The sequence below is a fragment of the Eutrigla gurnardus genome, assembly GCF_963514095.1.
Source record: "Eutrigla gurnardus genome assembly, chromosome: 8".
Lineage (NCBI taxonomy): Eukaryota > Metazoa > Chordata > Actinopteri > Perciformes > Triglidae > Eutrigla > Eutrigla gurnardus.
Genome location: NC_139922.1, coordinates 16983551 through 17010906, shown reverse-complemented (window position 1 = coordinate 17010906; position 27356 = coordinate 16983551). Strand labels below are relative to the sequence as shown.

The following is a 27356-nucleotide window of genomic DNA, read 5'->3' as shown; positions in this document are numbered from 1 at the left end:
GGCTTATTACATTTATGCAATTCATTTTAATGGGAGGGAAACTCTACAGTCACACAAACAAATCTGACATGCAAATACTGATCAGTCAACCAACACTCTCCGGAAAGATGCAAACGTGATCATCCCTGCCTCTCTCTGTCCACACTTTTAAAAACAGGCCCAGATCCGGGTTGTTGTTTTTTTTCCACAGTGCCAGTGTGTGAGGTAGGGGTGAGGATGGATCTGTCTGGTGCTATGTTTCTTTCCTTAGGCTGGCTGATGCTGCAGTTCTCTGATGGGGAACTGGACTACTCTCAGGGACAGGGGATGCAGCTGCAAGGCGACTACACCATGGCTGGACTCTTCCCTCTCCACGACGCAGGATCAAGTACTGGTTTGGTCACTTTGGATCCGTGCAATGAGTGAGTTTTACTGTACAGCACTACCTAGCTATTCAATTAAAAAAAGGACTTGCATACTTGACTCAGTCAACATGTTACCCTTTCTAGAGGTACACCCAACAAGCATGGATTTCACCTAATGCAAGCCATGAGATTTGCTGTGGAAGAAATCAACAACAGCACCGGACTGCAGCCTCTTTTACCGGGGGTGAAGCTGGGCTACCAGATGTACGACACCTGCTCGGTACCGGCCGGTATCCTGGCCACACTGGACCTGTTGGACCAGCAGTATCAGAGCCCCTCTACATCTGAGACAAACTACAACAACAGTCAAAATGCGGTGGCTGTGATTGGGCCAGACAGCAGCAGCAAAACTTTCACCCCCGCTGCTTTACTGGGGGCCTATCTTGTACCGCAAGTAAGTTATAACCTTGACGTTTTAATCTCGACCCTTGAATTATTACATATTCCACATGACATGAAACACATCCATACAATGCAAAGTAATTCCTTGCATCCCTCTGCATTTTAGATCTCTTATGAAGCATCAAATGAAATGCTGAGCAACAAGTTCCTCTATCCGGCATTTCTCCGGACGATTCCAAGTGATAAGAACCAGGTGGCGGCTATGATCCAGCTTCTGATCCGTTTCAACTGGACCTGGATCGCTCTCTTAGGCAGTGATAATGCCTATGGCCTGGTGGGCATGCAAAGGCTGTCCCAGCAAGCAGCTGACCACGGCATCTGCATCGCCTACCAAGGCGTCATCCCCTCCTACAGAGAGGACACGATCCAGACCATGAGGAACATGGTGGACAGCCTCCTGAGGACCAAGGTCAAAACCGTGGTGGTCTTCTCCAGCAAGACAAAGCTCAAGGGCTTCTTCCCGTTTGTCGTAGAGCGGCAGGTGACAGGTAAGGTGTGGATTGGTACAGAGGACTGGTCATCATCTAGTTTGATTTCAGACATACCCGGGATCCACACCATTGGTACTGTGCTGGGCGTTTCCATCAAATATCAAGCCATAGCTGGCTTTGAGGAGTTCGAGACAAAGGTGGTGGAGGCTTCGCTGCAATACAGTGACGCCCAGGAAGACTCTGAAGTTACCATGAGCCGAGGTAACGTCTGTCTACAGAGCGTAGACCTGTACAGCCTCGCCAGGAAGAAGTTCTCTCTGGAGAAATATGACATCACCTCCTCCTTCAATGTGTATAAGGCAGTGTACGCAGTGGCTCATGCCTTGCACCGAGCACTTGATTGCGACTCTGGAGAGTGCCAAAGGAAGAAGCTGTATCCATGGGAGGTGAGCGTGTGTGTTTTTGCAAAGAAGACAATCTCTCTAAGTCACCGTGTTTGTTTGGCACTGATGTTTGCTTCTTCCTCTCCATGTCAGCTGCTCTTGTGGCTCAAGGAGGTGCGATTCTCTCTGGGGAACACGTCCGTGTACTTCGACTCAAACGGCGACCCGCCCACAGGATATGACATCATTTCCTGGGTTTGGCGGGACACCGACAGGTCACTCAGAATTGTGGGCTCCTTCAGCCCAGATCCCGTTACGCTCACAGTCGACGCTGATCAGATTGAGTGGAATGACACAGGAGACTCAACACAAGTAGGACCTATTGAAGTATCTTTGAGTCAAGTGTTTGTGTGTAAAGCTTAAAAACACGTCAGTTTCTTATATAAATCAGTGCAAGTTTATGAAACACATTTCCCCCAAATGGAATAAAGTGTTTGTCAGCTGCCTCCTTATTTGAAAGGAAAATGATCCAACAATATAATCAGATATTGGAAGTGAAAATGTTGATTCTATCAAAGTTATATTTTATTGTCGATTCCTGTTGGCTCTGTCTAGGTGCCGCTGTCCATCTGCTCTCCACCTTGCCCGATAGGCCACAAGAAGCTGCTGACAGGGCAACACACATGCTGCTTCGACTGCCAGGCCTGCCCCTCTGCTACATTTCTCAATATAAGTGGTAAGAAAAAAGTCAAAGCACTAGAAAATACTCAGACAAAGAAGAAAACAGGGACTGATGGAAAGATGTTTCTTTGATCAATTATGTTGCTCATTTAGGACTAGATAGCAAAGTAAATTTTTACAAAGAATATAACTATCTCCTTAGAGAGCCATGTGGAATTTAACAATTAATCATATAACCCAATTAATCATCATCAGTGGAGTGAATGTGTGAAGCATGTAATGGAGGTTGTTCCAAAGTGTAAAAGCAAATAAATAAAATAGGAAGATATCCAAAACCAAAATGCTACATGCAAGACAGAGAGCAGACAGATGTCCCACTCCACAGAGACAAGTATCAATATTCTTATTTAGGATTTCTCTCTTGATCTTGATAACTCCAACACAGCAGCATGTTTCACCAGTTGTGTGTGAGGTGAGGTTGACCAGCAGGTGGTGCTGACTACTCATAATATGTCCTGATGCAGCCACTAAAGAGATGTAAACCCCCTCTTTTGAACAGTGTCACTGTGCTTAACGTCTAACAAATACAATTTAAAAATTCTCCTCTAGACAATCACATTTTCTCTTGATGACTTACAAATGTTCAATCTGAATGTTGTCACATTGGACAGAAAAAAAAAGCCTGTAGCTTTTGCCGCTGTCTCTCTTCCTCAGAACCCATTACATGCCAGCCGTGTCTGCCGGAGGAGTGGGCTCCCCCGAGCAGCGACCAGTGTCTGAGCAGGACAGTCCTGCTGCTCGCCTGGGACGACCCCCTCTCCATCGCCCTCCTCTTCTTTCTGGCCACCTGTCTTCTCATGACCTCCAGCGCTGCCATGATCCTCCTGCTCAACCTGAACACGCCCGTGGCCAAGTCCGCCGGAGGCCGCACCTGCCTCCTGATGCTGGCAGCCCTGACTGCCGCTGCCATGAGCTCTTTGTGCCACTTTGGCCGGCCGTCTCGTCTGGCCTGCATCGTCAAGCAGCCTCTATTCATGTTTAGCTTCACTGTGTGCTTGGCCTGCATCACTGTGCGCTCCCTCCAGGTCGTCTGCATTTTTAAGTTTGCGTCCAAGCTGCCGCCAGCCTACGACAAGTGGGCCAAAAAACACGGACCAGAGTTCACCATCTTCCTGGTGTCCATCACCATCGTGCTCATTTCTGTGATCCGCGTGGCCGTCAACACTCCCCAGCCGTCCCAGGACCTTGACTTTTACGAGGACAGTATTGTGTTGGAGTGCAGTAACACCCTCTCACCTGGCGCAGGCCTTGAGCTTGGTTACGTATCACTGCTCAGCGTCCTCTGCTTCTCTTTCAGCTACATGGGCAAAGACCTGCCAGCCAACTACAACGAGGCCAAGTGTGTGACCTTTAGCCTCATGGTGTACATGATCTCCTGGATGAGCTTCTTCACCGTCTACCTCATAAGCAGAGGCCCATTCACCATTGCCGCGCACGTGTTCGCCATACTCTTTAGTGTCCTGGCCTTCCTCGGAGGCTACTTCCTGCCCAAAATCTATATTATTGTCATGAGGCCACAAATGAACACTTCTGCCCATTTCCAGAACTGTATTCAAATGTATACCATGAGCAAATAATGAACTTTGGGATTATTTCAGTCGATGAAAAATTGTTGAATTGTATGATGCAGAAATACCGGGTGAAATAATTGGAACTACACAGGTTGAGTGTCACTTTTAAATGAATTTAAGAATTGAGTTTAGAATATTGTTTTTGTGCAAATATTAGATTGGTCTCAGTAGGAGAAAGGAAAATAACTAAACCTTTATTTTGTGTCGTATACATTTGAAAATTACGTTTTAAGAAAAGAAACCCTGTAGAACTTTAGGTTTAACTCTGGGTTTTCAGTCCTACGACGGTAGTTTGAAGCTTCATTCATAACGCTGGCATTCAAATTTGATAAAGACTAGGCTGCACTAATATTAGGCCTATTAGTGTCACAACACTCATGGTAGACTTATGTTTTTTTCTAAGAATAAAAACAAAAGACTAGTGTGAGCGTCACTTCTTGTTTCTGACAAAGTTTCAAATATTTGAAATTGAAAATAATTGGCCAAAAATCTCTATGTATAAACTTAAATCTTGATCAACAAGTGTATGTATTGTTTTTTGAGATTCTAATAAACGTCGACAGAACAAGTGATATGATCATGTTTCCAGGGACGGTGGCAGCTGGTCACAGAAAGAAAAGTTTCACTATTGCAGCATAACTTAACAGCTCATTGCATATCAAATAAATGCACAATTGGCCTGTTTTGTATCTGTGTGTATGTGCAGCCACACACACACACACACACACACACACACACACACACACACACACACACACACACGCACACACACTCAGTGCTGCTGTTGGCTGTTGTTTGAGAGCAGAGCTGAAAAGGCCTTTTGTGGCTGGGAGGTCAGTGCTATTGACCAGTAGTGTGAGTAGAATCTGAGCTTGGTTTTCCCACAGTCTCTCTGTCCACTCAAAGCTTAATACCCTGGGTCAACAATAGAAGTGTGCCATGGGTGAACAAGCAGGAGTTTTATTGTGATGTGCTGTGGGGATGATCTCGGGAGATTTATTTGACAAGCTTTTTGATCCGTTGATCCACTGCACTTTGGAAAATTAATATTCATCACACAGTATTTAAAACATGTGTTCCATCTGGAGATCAAATCCCTGAACAATCTTTCAGACTTTTGGTCAGTTCTTCTGACAGAATAGAGGACGGTGGTCCGACCATTCTGCTAAAGACGACAACGGGACGCTCAAGACGCCTCATGATACAAACAAATACTGTGAAGAACAAATGTCTATGTGCCATTGACGTCCTTGCATCTTTATTAGCTTATGTAAAACTGTGATGGGTGTCATGTGGCTAATGTACAAGTTGAAGAAACGCCCACAGTAGCAATAAAATCAATAAAAAGAATGCTTACTTCCAATACCTTTTCCCTAGATGCCCCCAAATGCATTGAATCCTGTTGAATTATTCCCCGGGGGCACATCAGCAGATAGGGCCCGTGTTCCCCTGTGTAACTGGAGGGGGAGATAAGCAGCAGCCCCTGATCAGAAAGTGACAGCACATCATTCTCAGTCTGATATACATCTTGGGAACGGTTTTATCTCTACTGGTCAGCCTGAGATTGCTTCACCTCCGAGTTATTGATGTGTGTCCCATTGTTCCCAACCCCAGCCCTACGTGGCTTTGTTATGCTAATAGCTCACTATAAAATGAAGAGCGGCTCCTCCAGAGAGCTCAGAGCTGACGGTGTCATCCTGCACGGACATGGCTCCCTGCTCCACCACCACCTCCTCTATTCACCACATCAGGATGTCTGAGAGAGACAACATCAAAGTGAGTACCGCAGCGGATATCAAGGCTTTTGCCTCAGCTGGTATATGATCTCTGAGAGTCGATTGCTGTATGAATCATCAACTTACCTGCCTGTCATCTTTTCCACAGTTGAGAAAACCTATTGTGGAGAAAATGCGCAGAGATCGCATCAACAGCTGCATCGAGCAACTCAAGACCATTCTGGAGAAGGAGTTCCACAATCAGGAGCCCAACTCCAAGCTGGAGAAAGCCGACATCCTGGAGATGACCGTCAGCATCCTGAGGCAGCAGCTGCAGCAGCCGGGCCTCAGTCAGAGCGACTTCATCCAGGGCTACTCTCACTGCTGGAGGGACTCTGTACACTTCCTGTCTGCTGGATCCAGCACAGAGGCCTCTGTCACTCCTCTGCAGGGCCTCCAGCAGCAGCAGCAGCAGCTCCGTCGGGTCCAGAGAGCCGGCAGCTCCTCACCAGTCTGCTCCACCCTCAGACCCAGCATGCCGACGGACAGCAGCAGCAGCAGCAGCAGGCTCCCCGTGTGGAGGCCCTGGTAGAGACTCTGACACACAGACACTCTGAGACCTGAGGGGACTCTCCCTCACTACGTAGGAAATATATTTCCAGCCTTCGTTAATGTTTCATCATATTGATGAGAAAATGCGTAAAAGGGATTCTATCCTCTTAATCCTAAAGTCACACAAGATCATTGATCACATGTGCAACACTGCTTCTATCAGTGAAATGATATCCCAGTATCATCACACCTCACAGTGGGGTTATTATCAGTGTTCCTTTATGTCACTGGAAATATATTCATTGTATGAAGTTAAACTTAAGTTTTTAATGTATGTCACATTGTCAGACTGAACGCCTGTTTCTGAATTATTTGCCTTTAATAAAGGAAGAAATAACTGTATTTCATGTTAATATCTGTGTGTGTGATGGGTATTATTTTGCAAGGCATATCGTTGTAAGTGAATTTAGATTTGATCGTGAAACAAAAGCTAGAAATGTTAAACCAGGACTCAAAGCTCGACTGTAACACTGGAGAAACCAGCAAGAGTAAACACACTTTCAAAGTATTCAGACTAAAAAGTCCTTAAGTCAAATCTAGTGAGAAAGTTGCCAAGTCGGCAACAATGACAGCACATAACTTAAACAACGAACATGGTCATTGTTAGCACTCACAGGTGTCAAACTAGCAACTTGTGGAAGACTCCAGTTGGCAAAGAGCTTATGGCAGAGTGCAGGCCGGCTGACAGGCAGGTAATAATTAGACGGGCTTATTACCTGGAGCAGCCACGGATACCGGATATGTCTCCCTTTTACTGTCACAGCATTTGATGTATTGATGTGAGGATGTAAAGAGAATTTCAACAAATATAACAAAATAAATTCTAAGATACATCACCCACCACACCTTTAAATATGGATTTGAATGACTTATTTTAGGTGTGTGTAATATGATTGCTTTCTTATGACATGGTGGCTGGTTTAGTTTTTAGGCATTAGAATATATATAAAAAGAGTTTCATGGTAAAAAAAAAAAGTATATATATTTTTGCTAAAATGGTATGAACGTTTCCTTTAATTAAAAAAGTAGATTCATCAGAAAGAGACTTTAATTTAATGCTCAAATGACTTGAATATTTAATATGTAAAATAAAATCTGGAATCAGCATTTTTTTAATGATTGCATCTTTTTTATTGTTAATTGTCATACAAATGTCCGAAATGCATTTTAAGAGCCTAAATGTAATAGCAAAACATTAATATCAACAAACACACACACACACACACACACACACACACACACACACACACACACACACACCATCATCACACACACACACAATTTGGCATAGATCATTCAAAACAGAGGAGAAATATTCTCAACAGCAGCTGTCAGTATAACACAGTATGGTGGATACTCTTACATCAAGCAGTCCAATGATAAACTCCACTGGAGTAAACAGTCATTTTACAAGATTTGACAAAACCATCATCACTCAAAATCAACCTCCAACTTTGAACATAAAGGAAAAGCAAACTGAAAATGTGAATCAAAGTCAGAGCAGGACAACCTTCAAATGTGAAAGTGAGAGCCTTTGCTTTTACAACTTGTCCATCAATGTGATGAGACAATAAGGAAACCCATCATCAATGAACAGGCTGGAAATATATTTCCTACGTAGTGAGGGAGAGTCCCCTCAGGTCTCAGAGTGTCTGTGTGTCAGAGTCTCTACCAGGGCCTCCACACGGGGAGCCTGCTGCTGCTGCTGCTGCTGCTGCTGCTGCTGTCCGTCGGCATGCTGGGTCTGAGGGTGGAGCAGACTGGTGAGGAGCTGCCGGCTCTCTGGACCCGACGGAGCTGCTGCTGCTGCTGCTGGAGGCCCTGCAGAGGAGTGACAGAGGCCTCTGTGCTGGATCCAGCAGACAGGAAGTGTACAGAGTCCCTCCAGCAGTGAGAGTAGCCCTGGATGAAGTCGCTCTGACTGAGGCCCGGCTGCTGCAGCTGCTGCCTCAGGAAGCTGACGGTCATCTCCAGGATGTCGGCTTTCTCCAGCTTGGAGTTGGGCTCCTGATTGTGGAACTCCTTCTCCAGAATGGTCTTGAGTTGCTCGATGCAGCTGTTGATGCGATCTCTGCGCATTTTCTCCACGATAGGTTTTCTCAACTGTGGAAAAAAAAAGATGACAGGCAGGTAAGTTGATGATTCATACAGCAATCGACTCTCAGAGATTATACACCAGCTGAGGCAAAAGCCTTGAAATCCCCTGCGGTACTCACTTTGATGTTGTCTCTCTCGGACATCCTGATGTGGTGGATAGAGGAGTAGTTGGTGGAGCAGGGAGCCATGTCTGTGCAGGTGAAGTTAGCAGCTTCTTATGGACTGCAGTGTTCGCTCTGATGCCCCTGGAGGGGCTGCTCCTCTTTTTATACTGGGAGATTAGCATAACAAAGCCATGTGGCTCAGGCAGGGCTGCAGTTCCCACACTCTGACCAGTGGGACTCCCAGGACAACAATGGGAGACATGTCAATAACTCAGGGAGCTTGTATCATGTGCGAGGCATGTTTCCCAAGATAAGCAACAGGTAATTAACATGTTATCGAACACTCATCTGACAATTAATAACGGACTGATGGTCAACATTCATTATTAGATGTAAAATAAGGGAAGGAGATGCGCACAAAAGTGTGTATCTTCAAAAGGGGGGAAACTGCAATTAAGGACCAAACGCTTCACTGCAATAAAACAATATAAGGGGAAGGCTTTCATTGTATCTTCAAAGAAAAGCTTCCCTTCCTACAAAACGCGTCTTGGTGGCAGACAGGAGCATCTGGAAAATTAAAATGTTGCTTTAACCACATTTAGACTAAATAATGTTTAGAAAGAAGAACTGAAAGAAAGAGAGAGAGAGACGGGAGCAGGTAAATCAACGTCAAAGAGTGACGTCACTGGCTTTCGTTTTCCACCCATACGCGCTGCTGAATGTTACACTGTTTCCCACGGGAGCAATGTGTGAAGAAAGACTGCAATAATCCAGTGAGACACGTTTATGAAAGGCTGCCGCTGCTGGCTCGCTTCGGAGGTGTGAAAGCCGGCGAGTGGCGCACGTTCCCGGCGGCGCGCGTCGAACACCGCGTGCTGGTCAGAGGCGTCAAGTGATGTCATGTGCACAACATGACCTTTTTTTAATTTAGCCCTCATTAAAGGCAAACAAGGACAGGGCGCAATTTATTTTTTCCCATAACAGATCCACCACACAGAGAGAAAGAAAGATTTAACTTCTAATGCTTGCAGCCCTTCATGAAGTGGAACAGGTATTACAACACATGAAACATTAAAAGTGCATCCTTCATGTTGCAATTATTTTAAATTATTTTGATATTTGATTATCAATAATTCTCTAAAAGTAGGCACACTGTCGCTTCAAGTTATGAATATCCAATCTATTTAATTTCCTTTTTTTTCCAGGCACCGAATGTCCAATTATGTGTGATGAAACAAATCACATTTGTTGTTTTTAGTCACATATTAATGACTCGTCACTGAGTTCTGCTGAAAAACTGAGCGCAACCTTTCGTCATAAGCTCTTGTCTACCGTCCCCTGAGGGTCTGCAGGCCCCCCTTGTAAATGAACTGTGTCAAATCAGTGTCAAGTTAATGGCATTATGAGCGGGCTGGCAGTGTGCCTCTGAGGGTCCCCATCACTGGCTGGCCCCAGATGTGAAGCCGGCCTTGTGGGTGCAGTGTGAGTAGTCCCGTCTCCCCAGTTTCCCACCAGTCCTCCACATCAGGGTAAATGAGCTACAAAAGCCATGCCGCTCTTCAATGCTCCACTGGGAATGTTAATTGATCTTTTGTTGCAGGACAAACAGAAACTCTGTGTCTCGGTCCATCTGGGAAAAATCAAGTCAACTGGTTTCACTGCCTGGCACGGAGCAGCCTGTCTGCCTTTAGTCTGTGTTGACTCTTTTAATTTAGGTTTTTCAGACGTCCGTCTAAAGAAGTACTCACACTTTTCATAAAGTAGAAATGCCACAACAGAGATGCTGCAGCCAAATAACAGTTATTTCAAAGTGCTGTAGTGGTTTAGATTAAGATGAGAGGGCATGTCTGTGACCTGTTGATATTTCTGATCTCACATTCCTCTTTTAATTCGTGTCTGTGACTCTCTTGTCACCATCGCAGCATTTGAAAGCACCAAAACTTCCAATCTGTCAAGTCACGTCCGTGTTTGGCTTATTCGTCCTCTCCATTGATTTCATTGTACACATGTTTGTGTGAATTTGTGCCTCCTCCCAAAGTTGGTGTGCACTGCACGGCTGCTGGGGGTCTTTGTCTACAAGTGTGTGTGAAGACGAGTTCCCCTCCCACCAGCAGCCCGAGAGGCTCTGAATTCCTGCCATAAAGTCTCGGCCATCGCTCAGACCCGCGGCGGCGCAGAGCGGCTTCCCGTCAGCCATCTCTCTGTGAGTGTGATATCTCCCGTTTCCCACACTCTGCGCCTATTCACTGGGCCCAAGACAGGAACAATAGAAGTGTGTCTTGTTACACATCACATTAGCTACGGTGTTTGATCTCCTGTTGAAGGGGGAGGGGAGGCGGCTTCAGCCAGACCATCTGGCCTGGCCAACTAGACCCTGAGAAAGTCCCAGGCATGCCACATTCTCCACAACTTCTGCACACACGAATAGTCGTGAAAGACTTTTGTGGCACTTGAGACATAATTCAAGCATTAGACAGCGTGCGGCGACCACCACAACACAAGTGGGACATGTGTGCGGGGTGTCATCCCAGTTTCCCTCCGTTTATAAAACACCTGTGCACCATTGAGGACAGATAAGATTAAATTTGAACGACCCCTTTGGGAAATACTGCGGGAAAGAGTGAAATAAAAGTCAAATAAATGTAAAATCCCAGAATAGCTTATTATATTTTATAACATGCAGGTATTTAAAACTAATTTGAAGTGAAATTAGGTCGTTAGGCTATATTGCAATAATCTGCACGACAAACACATTTCTGTACATCAAAACACACATTTACATCCATAATTTAGTAAGATTATAATCTGAAATGCTGTTTTAATGTGGAGTCCCTCATAAAGAACCCGTCTACATGGAGATATTATTATGTTGCCTTTTTTGTTTGTGCACTGAAGAATTTGGGCTTTATCCAATTCTTGTAATGATTTTTGAAAACACGTTATGCAAATTGTGTGCAATTGACATATGGAGCCAAAATGGCACCAAACAAATATGTGAGAATGTTATGATTACCTGAAATGTTTTTATTTTTGCATTATCCAAGTAGACTGCTACAGGAATGAAACCTTGATGTCTGCGGTCTAACACTGGAGCTGCTGCTGGTAAACACTCTGGTTGAATAGAAGTGTGTAATGAAGCTATTTCCAAACACCGAATACAAACTCCTCCTGCTGTCCCTTTCATTTCATTCATTATTCATTCAATCATTCAACACTTGTCAACAGTTTCTGCACTTACACAGTATAGTTTGTATGTATGACTGTAATGTGCATTGCCTTCTGACACTCAGCATTGCAGTTTTCCGAGAAAAGTAAAGACACACACGTTGTTATGTTTGCAAAACTTCATGTGAAGTTTCCCATTTATTTTTTCAAGTTCGAAGGCAAACTTCTCAAGGAAGCAATTCAACAGATTCTTTTTAGTAAAGATCGATGTCAACATAAAATGCCTTTATAAAAGGTATTCTTGAAGATGAAAAAACATCCATAATGAACATTACAACACTCCTTCACACTTCAGCCAAATAGTGGTTACAAACAGTCATAATTGAGTGTAATCATAAAGAGATTTACAGTAAAAAGTGAATCCATGGGATCCATTAAAGGGATGTTATTGCTTCATCAAAAACAAGCTGATGAAATCTATCAGTCAGTGATACCCGGTATCAGAGATAAGACTTTAAACACACAAATCAAACTGTGTCTCAGACACTTAAATCGTCAACCCAATGTGGGCGTTACAACAAGGTAATTCAGTGACGTTTGCAAAACAAAACAAACAAACGTAGTTTCCCCCACAGGGATCAAGATTAAGAACTTTAAATTCTAAAGGGTATAACGTGTATACACATGGTGTAGTCATTCAGTGAAACCTGAATCATTTCAGTCCTTCCAAAGGAATACTGGCATGCTGTGCCCATTCGGCCACACGAGTAAAACTCTTAACAATATTCAATCTCCTGCCAAAGCAAAAGTAAACAGACTTCAGTAAGTCTTCAACTTTCTGTCCATGACGTTCACAGACGTGGGTTTCTTTCTGTCGGCGTGGAGGCGATGCTGCCTCCGTCCTACCAGGGCCTCCACAGAGCACTGCTGGCCTGGCTCACACCTTTGCTGGAGCTGACCTGTCGGAGCGGAGAGCCGGGAGGGGAGAGGGTGCACGGCCCGGGGCTGGACGCCTGCAGGCCCTGGAAGTGGCTGAGCAGCCGTCGGTGGGCCTGAGTCTGAACGTCGCAGTGGGACAGGAAGCTGACGGCCTCCTGCACGCAGCGGGAGTAGCCGTCCCTGCCCGTCGTGGGGCCAGAGGTCACGCCGGCCTTCTGCTGCTGCCAGACTCTCAGGTAGGACACGGCCATCTCCAAGATGTCCGCTTTCTCTTGCTTGGAGTCGGGCTGCTGCCTGAGGAACTCGGGACCCAGCAGGGATTTCAGCTGCTCGATGCTGGTGTTGATGCGGTCGCGACGCAGTTTCTCCACCATAGGCTTTCTCAGCTGAAGGAAAGAAGAATAAAAAGAATTTAGAATATAAGATCAAACTTTTTCCAAATGAGATGAGAAGCATTAAACGAGGGAGTTAATGGACTTTATAGCAATGAAATGTACCTTATGAGCAGGAGTCAGGTGTTCCTTAGGGTAGCTTGCTTGTCCAAAAACAGTGGGCGCCATAGCTGTGGAGTCAGAGCGTTCCTGCTCGGTGTGAAGGGCTGCTTGGATCTGAGCTGCCTTCTCCTCTGCCTCTGCCCTGTATTTATACGCTCAAATCTCCATATGAATGTGTGGGTCTTGGGCTTGTTGGAGTTTCTCACAGTCCCCCCGGCCAATGGGAGCGCTGGGAAGGGCTTTGAGGAACGCAGGGCTGCCACATGCTCAATGAAGTGTTTATAGCCGTGGGGACAATGAGTGTGTCTCCGGGGAGCAGGTGGAGGAATAGACTGCGAGAGAAAGAGTGGGGTTGTGTGTGTGGGGGGGGGGGGGGGGGGGGAGGGAGGAGGAGGAGGGGGGGTGTAGCTGGGAGACTGACCCAGTGCTTGTGTTGATATGGGAAAGTAGTGACCCCAGAGGGAAGCACGCTGCTGTCTCATGTCATCTCAACCGCCACGTAATTGAGCACAAAGTGCCTCGGCCACCAGGCACACGTGGGTGTTACATAGGGCCAGCCATTAGAAAAGGCCAACATGCAGCCAATTCCACCAGTTTGACACGGCAGACTTTCTCTCGTGGAGCCGTGCAACAGTTGAGATGTCTCAGAGGAGGATGGAAACGGAGCTTCCCCTAAAAATGTGTGAATCTGTCGGGGTGATTTTGGTCCACTCAGTTTTAATAGGACAAAATGGTTGAATTTTTGTTTTGTCTGTTCTCTTCTCACTGGTTTGGAGGCGTCAGGTGAATTTTAGAGATCATAATTAGTCAAAATGTCACCCGGAAACAACTTCCTGGTTCATTTTTCACCCATTGTACCGTTTCCCTGTGCAAAAAGACATTATTACTGACATTGTAGTTGCTCTCACTCCAAATAAATGTCATGGAAAAATCAATACCGACACTTGATATGTTGCTGTCTAAAGGACTCAGTGGTCTTTGCTTTTGAAGTTCAGTCTGTCTGCTCAAGATCTGAACTGCTGCAGAAGAAAGTTGCTTCAGCTGTTTACATTCAACTGTAAACAGTCTCCACACTTCCAGCACATGTTCACACATCAGGCAAACCCCCACATACTCATACAGACAGCCACACTCTCATTCACTTTCCCTCTCCCACACACACACACACACACACACACACTCTCACACACTCTCACACACAGCTGGCTGACCTGCCTGCCGCTGGCCACGTCTCAGTCACACGCTCCCTTCCTGCCTGTGTGGAACGTGGGAGCCGCTGTGGTCCCAGGCTTCCCACACTTCAGTGTTAATGACACTGAGGCCGGCTGCACAAAGGAAGTGTGCCCCATCGAACAAAGATTGAGTGACCAAACCCCCCCCTCCTCCCAAAAGACACACACACACACACACACACACCCAGGAACACAGTGCTGTCAACAGGGCTTCCAGGCACACCATCTGGACGGATCGTACGCTATTGTCAGCCAATCAAGCATGGGAGATGCTCACCGTGAGAATTGGAGAGGTTGAAATAGAGACAGAAAGTTAAATAAGAATAGAGGTGTGTGTGTGTGTGTGTGTGTGTGTGTGTGTGTGTGTGTGTGTGTGTGTGTGTACCTTGTGGATAGACACAGTTTTGAGATAAGATGCATGGGAAAAAGCATGTATTAAATAGAAAAAATAATGACAACCTGACAAACTATTCTATGTCAGTTGTGATTAAGTTTGTGATGATTTGACATATTGCTGATTAAAAAATATACTTTTTTCGATGTAAAAAGTGGAGGCATAGGTCTCATGCCATTCGGCTTTAGACTGCACATCTATATCCATGATGTTGTTGAATGGACAAACTTCTCCTGAATGTAGGCCGTCCTCAGGCTGACGTTCCCCCTTCATGTTCCCACCACATATCACTCCCAGCCGACACAATAACGAGGATGTCTCCCTCGTTGTGGCACATCAGCCGAGCAACAAGGGGCCAGTGAAGGGGCCCCTCCCACCTGTTTGTTTGGATTGGGGCCATTGTATGCCATGAATTCAACTAATTCATTCACATCCTATTGTCATAACACTGCTTTGTGATTGGCCAAAACACTGTGAGAACCAGCATCGCATTAAATCGATGGGAAAGTTGGGATAAGTATATAAAGGGAGGAAGGTCGCGGTGGGTAAAATCATAACTCCGAACGCCTCTTGGAGCCGACACGGGCCTGGACTGACTGGACGCCGTCTCACTGCCAAGTCACCATGAGGGATCAGCACACAACGTAAGCTCAAACAGAGGAAACTCATCCGCAGAACTTAATTGGACTCTTTTACTTAAACTTTTGTCTCATTCAAGTCAGTCAGTCTAGGGTCATAGGGGTGTTTTAGAAGTTTGGCTTTCTAAGGTTATCAGGGCTTCTTGATACAGGATTTTCACGAACAAAGGGATCTGTTAAAGGGTCAGTTCACCAAAATTACCTCATTAGTAGATTTGTTTCATTTTGCCAGTGTTTGAGATTGAGAACAGTTTTTCTGGGAGAGAACTTCCAATTCTAAGTGTTCACAAAGAGGACTGTGGACTATCCAGAGTAACACGGACACTCATTTGGGGAAGATAATTGCTGTTTGTCATTTTCCAATGCTGGGAGCCTCCACAGAACTCCTTTGTGTTACAACGGCAGCAGAAATATCAAACGCAGAACACAAACAAAATTGTCTGCAGACAACGTTCTGTTTTGTAAATTAGCTGAATGAACCCTTAGCTCTTGGGTCTCTGTAAATATTAGTCTGATGTTTCTCCTTTCCCCCCTTCAGCATGTGTCAGGTGAGTGTTTTGGAGAGGAAGTGCACAGACAGAGCCGTGAGGCTCCGCTCAGCCCTGGAGAGCCAACTCGTCACCGGGGTGTCCAGCTCCGACGTGTGGGACAAGACGGTCTCCTTCTTCACAGTGAAGAGGGCCTTGATTTTCCATAACGGCTACACAAAAACCTCCCGGGGGGCCATGCGGCTGTTCCCCTCACCTGCTGAGGACGTGGCACCGCTGTGCTGCCAGTAAGACACGGACACACACATGAAGACGACCTGAGATGGGATGGGACTGTGTGTGTGTGTGTGTACAAGCTTCGTAGTACTGAACATTGTCAAGGAGAAGATCCAAATGAAAAACATTCTTCAGATGGAAAAAGACTTTAAATCTGGTTTTCTGTTGGGTGTTTTCACTCCCCAGTAAGTGGGGAAGGTGCTGTATATACGGTGATGTTGTTGGTCCACATACGTGCCTTAACTTGTGCATTTTATGCCTTAAACCTTAGTATTCCTTGGGACTGGTCACCTAAAGACCACGTTGCCAGGTTTGATAAAACTGAAGCCATATTCCTTTGTATAAAGGGGAAATGTGTATGCCAATGCATACTTTGTTTTTGTAAATGTTTTTACATTGTGTTGAATGGTAGTTTTTTAGTTGCCATAACTGAAATATGTGCAATATGTGCAAAATATGTGCTTTTGTGTGCCAGTTGAAAATAAAGTGATGTTGATGTTTTTCTAACATGTGCAGTTTTGAGTTGAAAATCATTTCCTAACAATAATGACGATAGATTATTTCAACGAGTCAGTGTCAAAATTTAAACACAGTTAGGTTGTTTACATAGGAATGTTCGGTTAACATCGAGTAGGCCATAGGGGTTTACACATTATCAGTCTTAATAAGCAGCCCCCTCTAGTGGCCTTTATACAACATCACAGCTTGTTTCTATTTTAACAGTTGACCCAAAGGTCCAGCAGGTTTTGATCAAATGTCATTAAAACAAGAGCAGAACCAGAGAAAGATGTTAAAACACCGAGTTGAAAAAACACTTAGTTTTTGGATCAACATGATCTGATTGTTTAGAGCCTGAGTGTAGAATGTTGTGTGAATATTAAGCTATAGTCAATGTTGTAGTGCATCTCAAACTGAAAAGGGTGCATTGGTATGTAAGCGTTTTATGATGGCCAATCTGTTATTGTTCAAGGTCATATTGATAACATGTTATATAAAAAAATATATATACCACAGACATTTTAGAACGGTGCAGAATCAGATTATCATTTCTCGTGGAAAAAAATTGATTAATAATTTTTTTTTTTAAATGGCGGGTCCAAAATTAATGTTTTGTTTACCTCTGTGTAGATGTGTGGCTGCGGCGTCTGGAGTGAGCCAATAGAATAACGACCTTGGTATCACGTGGTATCTCTGCGTAGTCAGGGGTCAAGAGTATTTGGGGTTGCCAGTTAGTTTGGGAAAAAACGAAAAAATGGCTAGTTTGACGCCGCTTCACCGTCAAACCTGTTCCAGTGAAAAGCTAACATTAACAATAGCTCCGTTGAGGACGGTACCACAATGAAACTAAAGCAATGAAATGGAATTTACCAACAACTTAGAGCTGAAACTCCGGCCTGCCTAGTTGAAATCAAATGTCCCCTTCTCATGTGGGAGGCAGCTGGAACAGAAGAGGTTACCCCAGATCAGATTTGGAGTTATTACGGCTTTATTAATCATAGGCTAAATTCAAAAAGCAGACATTCAGCAACAGTTGAACATTGTAGCAGCGGGAATAGGCGATTTAACAATACACTGGATGAACTCCACACCATGCATTCACTCTTGTTTCAAATGAGAGCTGAAAGTCAGTCGCCGAGGATAAAACTCAGCGGCACTTTGCTTTCTAGAAATCTGTTCTGGGGGATTGACACGTGGGTGTTTGCCTGAGAAATAAAGAAACTGCCGGGACAGAAAACGAACTGAAAGACAAAACAAGAAAAAGAAAAAAAGGGTTTAAGGATATCATGTAGGTCTGTTTTATTATTAATTTAGGTGTATGATATTTCATTGCAACAGATGGAATCTTTCACATGTTGAAAATTCACTTTGTCACAAAGGCAAAGCTTTATGGAAAAAAAAATAAAACAAACTCCTATTCATCATTCTTTTCCCCATTTTGCTTCTGAGGTTGATGAAATAAACCTTACAAATACACACACACTCACACACAAAATCAAAAAAACTGTCCATTCAAATTCCAGTTCGAACCTACATGAAGACCAAACAGCAAGAGCCCCGAAGAAAAGGACAACTTAGCTAGAAACCATGTGACACTGGAACATTCTGCCATTTAAAAACCAAACTTAAATCGGAAAAAACAAAAAGGAAAACCAGATAAAATCAAATGCCACTCTTAACACATGGTGGGTTAAATCCCAAAACATTTTACCTTAACATTGCAGCCCAATATTACAGGGGAAGGGGTTTGAAAGCCGAAAAATGTCCACCCTAAAACAGAATTCCCTTGTTATTCCCATCAATCCACATGTTTATTTGTTGTTGTTTTTTTTCCTGCCATTCCGTGACAATCTGCGATGCCCTTAAAAGTCAGAATAACTGAACTTTTCGGTTTGTTGGTGGTAATAGTCATGAACCAGAAAACAAACTCTGGTTTAATGAACTGGTCTCACGCTTGGCGAGTCATTGATCAGTCATCAACCCTCGAGGAGCAAAGCGTAAATTCTGTTTTAGTGCAGTTTCACAAACAACATTGTGTTTTTATGTTACAGAGATGTTGGCAAAGGCGGATTTTTTTTTTTGACTACACACTTTCTGCTTAAAGTTAATTTGAAGATGTCATATGGAGGGGGGGAGTGAGTAGGAGGCATGGTGTATACTCTGTGTGTCAGTGTGCAAAAACAGAAAATCTTTTTCTTCTTTTCAGTTGGCAGGTGTCCCAACTTCATTTGCAGGGTTGTTGTGTGTTGAAGGGGGAGTGGGATGAGGTTAGTCATTAGGGCAAAGAGTTCAACAAATCCTGCAGGAAGAGGTCTGGGTCTGCGATTTCAGAGAGGAGACCTGGAACAGAAACACAAAGTCAAATCTCTCACTACTATTCACATCATATTGCAGTTTAGAAATGACACCAGACAAGAATTAATTGTCGAGAGTCAAGCTACATCAGAGACCATGCTAGTTCAACCAGTTGGCTCCTTTCAGAAATAGTCCGATTTCACGAATTAATTCAGATACAAGAATAATCCCTGAAGCTTAACTGTTAATAATTGGGCAGTATACTGACCTACAACGTCACAGAACTCTGACAAGGACTCAGCGGGCATGAGTTCATCCTGGAAGGCCCTGAGCACGCGCTCTGAGGCCTCGTAGATGGGCATGTCGTTGTGGCGGACATATTCTGCCAACGAGAAGGACCAGCCCCCCTCCGTGTTGCTGGTGGGTACTTTCTGTACGGTCAGAGAGGAGAAAAGGGCAGGGAGGTCAGTCAATGTACTTAAGTTTCTCAACTTCACTCGACTACACGTAGAGATTTTGTTGGCGTTAACATTCAGTTCTGTTTTTGCGGTTAGTGATCAGTGTCAAATCGATCAAAGCAAGCAATGTATACGTAGCAGAATATCATGTGAATGGTGTTTGTGGGATCAACATGGACAGTTATGAAAGTGTAACACATTTACCCTGAACATGTCGTAGACAAGATCCACCAGGCCCCAGAAGAGAAGAGGCGAGCGATAGACTGCATATTCCTTTGGTGCTTTATCTGTGAGTCTGATAATAAAAGAGACGTGTCAACTTTATTTCCACTGATTGAAGTAAACACACAGGCAAAAGGAAACATTTATTCATGCTAAACTTGCATAAAGAAACACTTTTTAGTATTTCTCAGTGACGAGAACAAGAAACAATTCATTTCCAACATAAATTGAACGCAAAATAACACTGTGAAATTGGTATTTTGAGTGTTTTTTTCCCCAACAAATCAAACTAATTATGTCCGTGAGCAACATGGTGCACTGTTTTGAGGTGTTTTTGTCAAATGCCCTGTTCTTGGGAGCCAGACAGCTGCAGTAGTGCTGCTTTTTTTCTGTCACATTAAAATATTAATTTTCAATTTGAATGGATTTATTTTGTTGCTTTTTTACGACTGGAATATATTTTAGAATTTAAAATATTTGTCTACAGCGCTAATCTGTAGGATTACTCGTGATCTGACCTAGGTTTAAAAAAAAAGGTTAAAAAAACATTTTGGAAGCTGTGAATGGATTGTGGACCTCACAAGATAAGAACTTCAAAATAAAAAAAGAAGTAATACTTGTCATACTTGTTGACGCAGACTGCCGAGACCTTGCGGGCGTGTGCGTTGACCAGGAGTCTTCGCAGGAAGTATAAACGTGAACTCCTCCAGCGTTCAGGCGGCATGATGTGCATGGCCAAGATGGTGAAATAGTGCGGCCCTTCAACTTCGTATGAACTCTCCACCCATTTCTCACACGGCTGCTCCTGGAAACTCTGCAGGTTCTTCTCCTCCCGGGACGTAGCCCTTGTACTGCAGTCACAGAGTTTGCAAAGCAAAGTGAGATGAGGATAGAAACAGGAGAGTTTGTGTGTTATCTAGCAGCTGGGCATCAGCACAGACTGAATGTGTGATGACTAATACATTTTACATCAAAAGGGTACATACGTGTTGAGGACGTAGAGCACAGTGTGTATGATGTAGGGAATGAGGTGGATGTTGCTCTCTCGACCCCCTCCTCCTGTGTCCACGCTGAACGATTGTTCAGTGGCAAAGCGCAGGAACAGCAGTTTGGTGTCATGGATGTTGAGTTGGTACGTTGGCTCCCGCTGCCCTGTGCACTCCTGCAGATATGTGTTATGCCTGTGTGACAGGGTTGGATGGTTAGGACATGAATTAATGAGGGTGAGAAAAGCCGTTTAAATTGTATGCTGTTGTATGCTTTCTCTGAACTCAGCCGAACAATGTTATTCAATGAAACTTTCTTTCATGGACAGATATGATGCATTTATTATTACTCTCGCTTCATCGTTTTCTGGTTGTACACACAGCTGTTCAGAAAGTTGTAATCGTCATGCCCTCTTGTCACACCACCAGCTCGGTACGCATCGCAGGCTTTTGTTTTGGTTTTACCTTGCTAAACATGTAGCAAAGGCTGATTCTGGCACATGTGGCCCCCACACAGGAAGCAGCCCATTGCACTTGGTGTTGGCGTTCTGGAGGGCAGCACTCTCCCACTCCTCTCGTCCACGAGCCAGCCTGCCCCGCGGGAAAAGTAAAAACAGAATGAATGAAAAGTGAGGTTACCTCAGAAATGTTTTTAAAGAGAACTCTAAACATTAGCAAGTACATGATGGTATTTGTTATTACCTGACAGCTGCCAGATGGCAGTCATAGTGGACTATGTTAAAGTGCGACACAGTGCTATAGCCCTGCTGCTTCCTAGGCTTGTTTTCAAAGTCCTCCAAGGCCACACGTTTCGTGAAAGTGTAAATACCCAGGACTTTGGTTGGCTAGGATAAAAGAGACAAAGAATGACATTTTAATTCAAAACACCACAAGTGGATTCAGTATACAAGAAGATTGCCAAGCCTAACTCAGTACTATATCATTGTGTCTGCCTTCCAGTGGCAGCTGGTACATGAAATACTTTAATCCAAACTAAAAAAACATTTTGATAATCCTGGAGTTTTACCTGGAATTTGTAACCTTCTCTACAAATACAGCAGGTCAAGCCCGGCTCCTCTATCAGCTCCTCCATCTGCTTCAACAGTGACGTCTTGGTCACAACCTGACCCTTCTCATTGGTCTGAAAGGCAGATTAACAACGCAACACATGAAAAACAATTGTGATAAAAAGTTGTTCAAAGTTTGAAACAAGAAGAAAAAAAGTACCGTCATGCCCAGTGTTCCCAGGGCCTTCTGTCTCATGGCCATAGCCATACGCTTCTTCTCAGATCTGGTCTCCCTGCGGGCTGCTTCAATCTTCAGGTTGACATCGCTGTGCTCCCTCAGTGCCTCCAGAAGGTTTTCTGCCAGCGTGCCGATGCCTTCGTCACTGGATACCTGCTCCAGCTTGTGCAAGTTGGTTATTGAATCCGTGCCTATCAGCACCTAGAGAGAAGGTAAGAAGACATCCAGTCATGTTGGGTAGGAAGGTTATTTGTTTGCAAAAGTATTGCTGACACAGAGTTTGCAGTCAACAGGGTTTAAATGGTTTATCTTGTACTCGCTCTTCCATACACTGGAGCATTAATAATATTGAGTACCTGTGTGGGAGGATGCTGGGTAGCCAAACCACGGAGCAATCTGAGAATGAAGGGTAGAGCTGGTCTGGAGAGGAACTTCTTCCAGACATCTGCATCCAGACTAATGAGGGAGTGCAGAACAGAAGAAAGAGTTTAAACAATCAAGCACATATTCTTAATTATCAAAAGGTGTTGATGAACTGTCTTTGGACACTTGGAGATGTGGGAAGACCTACTTTTTGGCATTGGGGATATGTTTCTTCATGTAGTCCAGTGCACTCTGCGTGATTCCTTTCTGGAGAATAAGATCTTTCAGCTGGTGGCCGTTGCTGTTATTTTTTATCCCCGCAGCGATTTTACAGAAGCAATCCAAAAACACTTTGTCATCTGCACTGTGCTCCTCGTCATACCTGAGGAAAAGAAAGCCAATGGTCAGTACTACTTCACCATAAAATGTAATACTCCAAACACTCGCTGAACAATTCTGGCTCTCAGTTTTTTCTGAAATAACTGTAACAGCTCTTTTTAATGGCTGTAAGTATTCCTATCCATTTAAAGACCTGAGCAGTATTCATTTAAAACAATAAAATATGTATTTATTTGTAAGTCAAAGCTGAGTGATGCCCACTTGTCAAAGCTGCAACATGGTTTGAAGCGTTCCACCAAGATCCTCATCTTCTCTAGTTCACCAAAGGACAGGTATGGGATGATGCGCAGCAGACCCTGCAGCACGCTGGGGTTTGAGCGCACAAACGGGGTGTTAATCTGGTCCAACAACATGACCAGCTGATCTTTGTCTCCTGTGAGCAGCAGGTTACCCTACAAAAAAAAAAACAGTGCCCATTGGATTTAAACAGTTACAAGCAAAAACATTTACAGGTATGTGTCTTCATTACTTAGAAAGTTGAATCAGATTTAGAGGTTTACCTTGTCCTCTGAGATCTCGGCATTGGCTTCATCCAGAATGATCTCCATGATGCTCAGAACTTGTTCTGCTATAGAGGCTCCACCGCTGTCCTTACTCTCTTGTTCTGCCACTAAGGCCTTAGGAAAGGACATTAAGACAAGTTTATAAAACACCCAAAGCAACTGATAAACTTTATTACAAAGCCTCATGAAGACTGAATTTGATTGATTTAATTGAACTGCACCAGAATCACCCTCCTCTCCACTAATCAGACTACACAACACAATGTTACACGGTCACTGTAACACTCACCAGGTTTAGAGTTCCCAGCATGACGTTGAGAGTGTTCATCTCCGGTTTAACCAGCTGTTGCCTGTTGATCTTCACCTTCACACAATAACTGAACAACTTCAGCAAAACCTGTGAGTGAGACAGATGGACATGCGTCACTTTGCAGCTCTGCTCTGTATTTACAAAAGTACACAAGGAATTGCTACCTTTCTGCTGTTGTTGGAAATACAAGACTACCCAAAGTAAAACTGTATGTAGTTTAAAAAGACGAGATGCAGAACAGTGTTTACCAAACTTTTTTCCTAGGGACCCACTTTTTCAAAATAACAAATCAGTGCAACCTAATTAACAATAGGTCTCGTCTATAAACCTTAAGAGCAAAGTTGGGCGTAAACTGACATTGCCAACCATTTTTACTGTCATTTCTGCACCACCTATTATTATTATATTAATATTATTTTAAATAGGTAAATCAGCCATTTTCATTTGCTAAATCACAGCTTCATTTTAAGCATGTGTTATTTAAAACATAAACACATGTTGAGCACTTTATTAATTAGAGAAAATAAATGCATTTAAGTGAAACTAACCAGGCAAGCTAGCCTTTCATGTTCAATTCAATGTTATATGTATTCTTCAATTATCAGAACAATAGGAACATAGAGGCTCCCTCTTGTGGATCAAAGGTGTACAGCAGATGATTACAGTCTTATCGTTTAGGGCTTACAGTGAGCAGATGTCTTCCTTGTTTAAAATCTTTGATTCCAGACAGACGGTTGAGCATACACTCCAGTCCTCCACACTGTGCCATGACTCCTGCCATCTTGTACACCTCCTCGTCATCCTCCTCTTCATCTGTAATATGGTCAGGTAAACAATCCTCAATTGTGATAAGACATTATCCAAATCCTTTTCCATTACTTTCAATGAGGTATTGAATACAGGCACTTGGGATGGCTTAGAGCATGTCCTTGAGGCTACTGGCTTAAACACTAGTGAACAGCATTAAAATGGCTAAAAATACTGTAACTTAATAGTAAATCTAACCTGTGGTTGAGTCCAGTGACTCTATGAACTCCTCAGTGGCATCTCCCAGCAGACCTCTCATTCGATAAATTATTCTCATCGGCTCACCCTTGGGATAAAAAAAAAACATAGGCTTCATGACTACATATAATGGCCTTATTACACTGCTATTTAGAGTACTGTAAGCATTTAATAACAATCTGCACAATTCAAAATGCTCATAATCATTCATTCTCTGTCAAAATCACTGACGCTCACCTCATTTGTAGGGCACCAGACCTTCTTGTAGACCTCTCCCACTGACAAATCCAAGCTTATTATTTTGTTGTTTACCAAAAGCTGAGGAAAACAAAGTGGCATCAGAAAATTGCAACTGGTCAGCTTTTAGATTTCAAAGAGAAACTGTTAGGACTTACATAAAAGCTAATATGAAAAACAAGAAACTGTGTTTTAAATATGTAGGGGATGGAGGGTTAATACTATATTGTTTGAAAAGTGGCTAAAATAGATAATTTACCTCCATGCCACTGTCGTCTTCAAGAAGCGCCACCAGGTCGCAGTCTTGGCAGATTTTGTTCTTGATGTCCCTCATGAGAGGGCCAATGCCGGGCTCATTGCTGCTGTAAGGGTTTCCTGGCATGCGACCCTGCAGGAAGTCCTCCTGCTGAGGATCCTTTTCCAGAGTCACAAAAAACTCTGTCACCTCATTCTCCTCCTAAACACAAAGGATGCAACAAAAGCCTCAGATGAAGACACATTCAGAGCTAAACAGAATTAAAAAATAATAATGTAATGTAATAATAAACATGCACCAGGTTAAAGCTAACTTACAGGATAAATGATGCTGCACAGTCTCTCAAAAATGAACACGGGTGTCCTGTAGTCATCCAGGTTGTACCGCTTTGCAGTCTCAATGCACACTGCCATGAATGCTTTGGTTTCAGACTCAGTACCTATGGACAGCACAAATGATGAAGTTTTAACACACATGCAATTTTTAACACATACAATTTCCTTTAATTAATTATTGCATTCTATGGATGTCAGAACATTTTTGAACAATTACGCATGTCAGTCTATAGGTTCATTTATGATCTACATGTTAACTAAATGAGCTGTTTAGACAGGATGCACAGCAGCAAGCTCCTTGATACCGAACCACACTGATAGAGACCACCAATCAAACTATTTAGAAGAAACATCAGCTGATCATTGAATAAAATCTGTAGAGATGTATAATTTATGCTTTACCTATTTTATTGGGATATGGAAGCATTAGTAAAAGACTTAACAAATTCAAATAAATAAAGTTTTCCTTAATGATCCTAATATGAAAGAGAAGAATGTCTATGAACACCAAAATGCAGTAGTGGAACCACAACTGGTTAGATAATCATGTCTGTTGTACTTGAGTCATTACAGACCTGTTGTCATGTCCTCCAGCATCTCGAGCAGCATGTCCTGAGTCTCATCGATGAGCTTGGTGCGCTGCACAACCAGCTTCCTCAGACACAGGTAGCCGTTCAGCACCGTGCCGACCAACCTACTTTTGAAATGCCGCTTAATGGACTCCACCTCCACGAAAGAAGAGAGCAGTCCTGCAGTGAACACAAACAAATATTTTAAATATTCAAGGAAAGCCATCAAAACAACACTAAAAAATGCATCAGCCAGAAATGTACTTGTGGCATAAAAATCATACCACCGTACCAATCATATTCTATAATGGTGTTGAGAGTCTCATCTAAACCCTACAGTGCTTTTGTCCTGCCTAATTTCATGGTCAGACAAACTGAAACATACCAGTCAAGCTCTTGAGGGCGTAGCCTTGCTGCAGGTCTGTGCTCAGTGTTGCCTCCTCCAGAGCCAGCAGGTTGGCGATTTCCTGAACAGGGAATTAAACAAAGACATTTGAAAGCTTCATTTTTTAAAGTGTTTCGCCTCTCATTCAGTGTTCTATTAGAACTGAAGAAGCCTCTTGCATTGATTTCACTCCATATAAATTTTTTTTTCCAGCAAGTGGCACATATAGATATTTTACAAAAAACATGTTGAACAAGTTTATCTTAATATAAAATGATATTGTTTTGAACGTTTGGGCCATTACCTTGGTGATCAGGTTACCGATGTAGGGCAGGACTCCACGGGCTGCCAGGTAAACCTTCCAGTGGGTTGGCTTGATCAACTTCTGGTACAGACCCAGGTATTCCACCGCACACTCTCCAGCTACACTCAACTCATCCAGATAGCTGACGGACACAAGGGTTGGAATTTTATGTACTCATTTTTAGTCCTGTGGAAATCTTATAGTAATCTAATGACATCATGTCATGAATAATATGACAGTCGTTTGACTTGCTGAGTTTCTGTTTGAAGCTCATACCTGGTGAGCAAGTCCAGGACTTGTTGCTTGCGGCTGGGGATTGTGGTTAGAGCCTCCACAATAGTGCAAGCTGCCTGTCTGGCTGCCTGAGTGGCAGGTGTGAAAAGGACCTGCAACAAATATAACTTAAATCATCAATTTTAATTGAACAAGTTTGTAAAGTCACACGCTATAAGACACATGCAACAAAAAACTGTACCTGTCGCAGCCAGTTGTTGTGGCTCAGTTTGAGCAGGCGAGGGAAGAGGCCTTCACCTTTTCGGGACCTCATGAACTGCTTCCACTTCCAAACATACTTTTCCAACAGGTACTGCCTTCGTAACTCACTCTTCCCCTGAGGCTTTGACACAGCTTCCTGACCTTTGATCATCAAGACAAACAGTGAAAAGCTTATCATCACAAGTTTACATTATATCACTGAAAAACCAATAAGAGAACCATCTTGCTACACCAATATAACTTATATTTGTCAAGACATAGAACTTACATCTTGCTGGGAGACACTTTTTCCAGGCCTCATAAGATGCTTTGGGGTCCTTTTTGAGCCAGAGTTGGGCCTGGGCATGGATTTCATTACTGTATGGCCTGACTGTGGTTAGGGACTCAATAGCAGCATCCTATAAT

General features: G+C 43.6%; 5 protein-coding genes and 1 long non-coding RNA gene across 21 annotated transcripts in view; 3 read left to right on the top strand and 3 right to left on the bottom strand.

The window, feature by feature from the left end:
- Positions 1-216: 216 nt before the first annotated feature.
- tas1r1 (taste receptor, type 1, member 1) lies at positions 217-3938 on the top strand (the record flags this gene model as incomplete). Its single annotated transcript, XM_084016351.1, has 6 exons — positions 217-401; positions 489-798; positions 913-1683; positions 1774-1992; positions 2236-2356; positions 3016-3938. The coding sequence occupies 6 exons, from the start codon at positions 217-219 to the stop codon at positions 3936-3938; spliced, it is 2529 nt and encodes an 842-aa protein (XP_083872477.1).
- A 1696-nt stretch (positions 3939-5634) lies between these two features.
- Positions 5635-6293, top strand: LOC311017907 (transcription factor HES-5-like). Its single transcript, XM_084016557.1, has 2 exons — positions 5635-5708; positions 5817-6293. The coding sequence occupies exons 1-2, from the start codon at positions 5640-5642 to the stop codon at positions 6237-6239; spliced, it is 492 nt and encodes a 163-aa protein (XP_083872683.1). The 5' UTR covers positions 5635-5639; the 3' UTR covers positions 6240-6293.
- Positions 6294-7531: 1238 nt separating this feature from the next.
- Positions 7532-8724, bottom strand: LOC311017078 (transcription factor HES-5-like). The gene is made up of 2 exons (XM_084015216.1): positions 8476-8724; positions 7532-8362 (listed from the first exon to the last, which is right to left on the bottom strand). The coding sequence occupies exons 1-2, from the start codon at positions 8542-8544 to the stop codon at positions 7928-7930; spliced, it is 504 nt and encodes a 167-aa protein (XP_083871342.1). The 5' UTR covers positions 8545-8724; the 3' UTR covers positions 7532-7927.
- Positions 8725-11848: 3124 nt separating this feature from the next.
- On the bottom strand, positions 11849-13323 carry LOC311016881 (transcription factor HES-5-like; the record flags this gene model as incomplete). The annotated part of the gene is given in 4 exon segments (XM_084014881.1): positions 11849-12950; positions 13062-13214; positions 13218-13271; positions 13273-13323. Coding segments are annotated over 4 exon segments (681 nt in total). The 3' UTR covers positions 11849-12527.
- Positions 13324-15272: 1949 nt separating this feature from the next.
- On the top strand, positions 15273-16175 carry LOC311016894. Its single transcript, XR_014597549.1, has 2 exons — positions 15273-15328; positions 15861-16175. It is a non-coding gene; the product is annotated as an uncharacterized lncRNA (long non-coding RNA).
- Positions 16176-17858: 1683 nt separating this feature from the next.
- Positions 17859-27356, bottom strand: part of ubr4 (ubiquitin protein ligase E3 component n-recognin 4) — a 48223-nt gene continuing 38725 nt past the window's right edge. For all 16 annotated transcript variants that reach the window (XM_084016426.1, XM_084016436.1, XM_084016434.1 and 13 more), the window contains 25 exons: positions 27220-27349; positions 26932-27092; positions 26733-26842; positions 26457-26598; positions 26153-26234; positions 25774-25947; positions 25181-25302; positions 24867-25064; positions 24608-24688; positions 24371-24458; positions 24051-24178; positions 23345-23452; positions 23053-23169; positions 22754-22944; positions 22362-22535; positions 22147-22246; positions 21773-21991; positions 21573-21686; positions 21248-21390; positions 21011-21136; positions 20546-20740; positions 20186-20410; positions 19542-19632; positions 19148-19310; positions 17859-18924 (listed from right to left, as the gene is read on the bottom strand). In XM_084016426.1, the coding sequence (XP_083872552.1) occupies positions 18860-18924; positions 19148-19310; positions 19542-19632; positions 20186-20410; positions 20546-20740; positions 21011-21136; positions 21248-21390; positions 21573-21686; positions 21773-21991; positions 22147-22246; positions 22362-22535; positions 22754-22944; positions 23053-23169; positions 23345-23452; positions 24051-24178; positions 24371-24458; positions 24608-24688; positions 24867-25064; positions 25181-25302; positions 25774-25947; positions 26153-26234; positions 26457-26598; positions 26733-26842; positions 26932-27092; positions 27220-27349 (3447 nt within the window). In that variant the 3' untranslated portion in view covers positions 17859-18859. The remainder of the gene's footprint in view (positions 18925-19147; positions 19311-19541; positions 19633-20185; positions 20411-20545; positions 20741-21010; positions 21137-21247; positions 21391-21572; positions 21687-21772; positions 21992-22146; positions 22247-22361; positions 22536-22753; positions 22945-23052; positions 23170-23344; positions 23453-24050; positions 24179-24370; positions 24459-24607; positions 24689-24866; positions 25065-25180; positions 25303-25773; positions 25948-26152; positions 26235-26456; positions 26599-26732; positions 26843-26931; positions 27093-27219; positions 27350-27356) is intronic.

Excerpts from the sequence above, each read along its gene's own strand:
- LOC311017907 (XM_084016557.1), top strand. The coding sequence starts at position 5,640 with ATGGCTCCCTGCTCCACCACCACCTCCTCTATTCACCACATCAGGATG. Across the intron at positions 5,709-5,816 it reads CTGAGAGAGACAACATCAAA|TTGAGAAAACCTATTGTGGA; the intron begins GTGAGTACCGCA and ends TCTTTTCCACAG.
- LOC311017078 (XM_084015216.1), bottom strand. The coding sequence starts at position 8,544 with ATGGCTCCCTGCTCCACCAACTACTCCTCTATCCACCACATCAGGATG. Across the intron at positions 8,363-8,475 it reads CCGAGAGAGACAACATCAAA|TTGAGAAAACCTATCGTGGA; the intron begins GTGAGTACCGCA and ends TTTTTTCCACAG.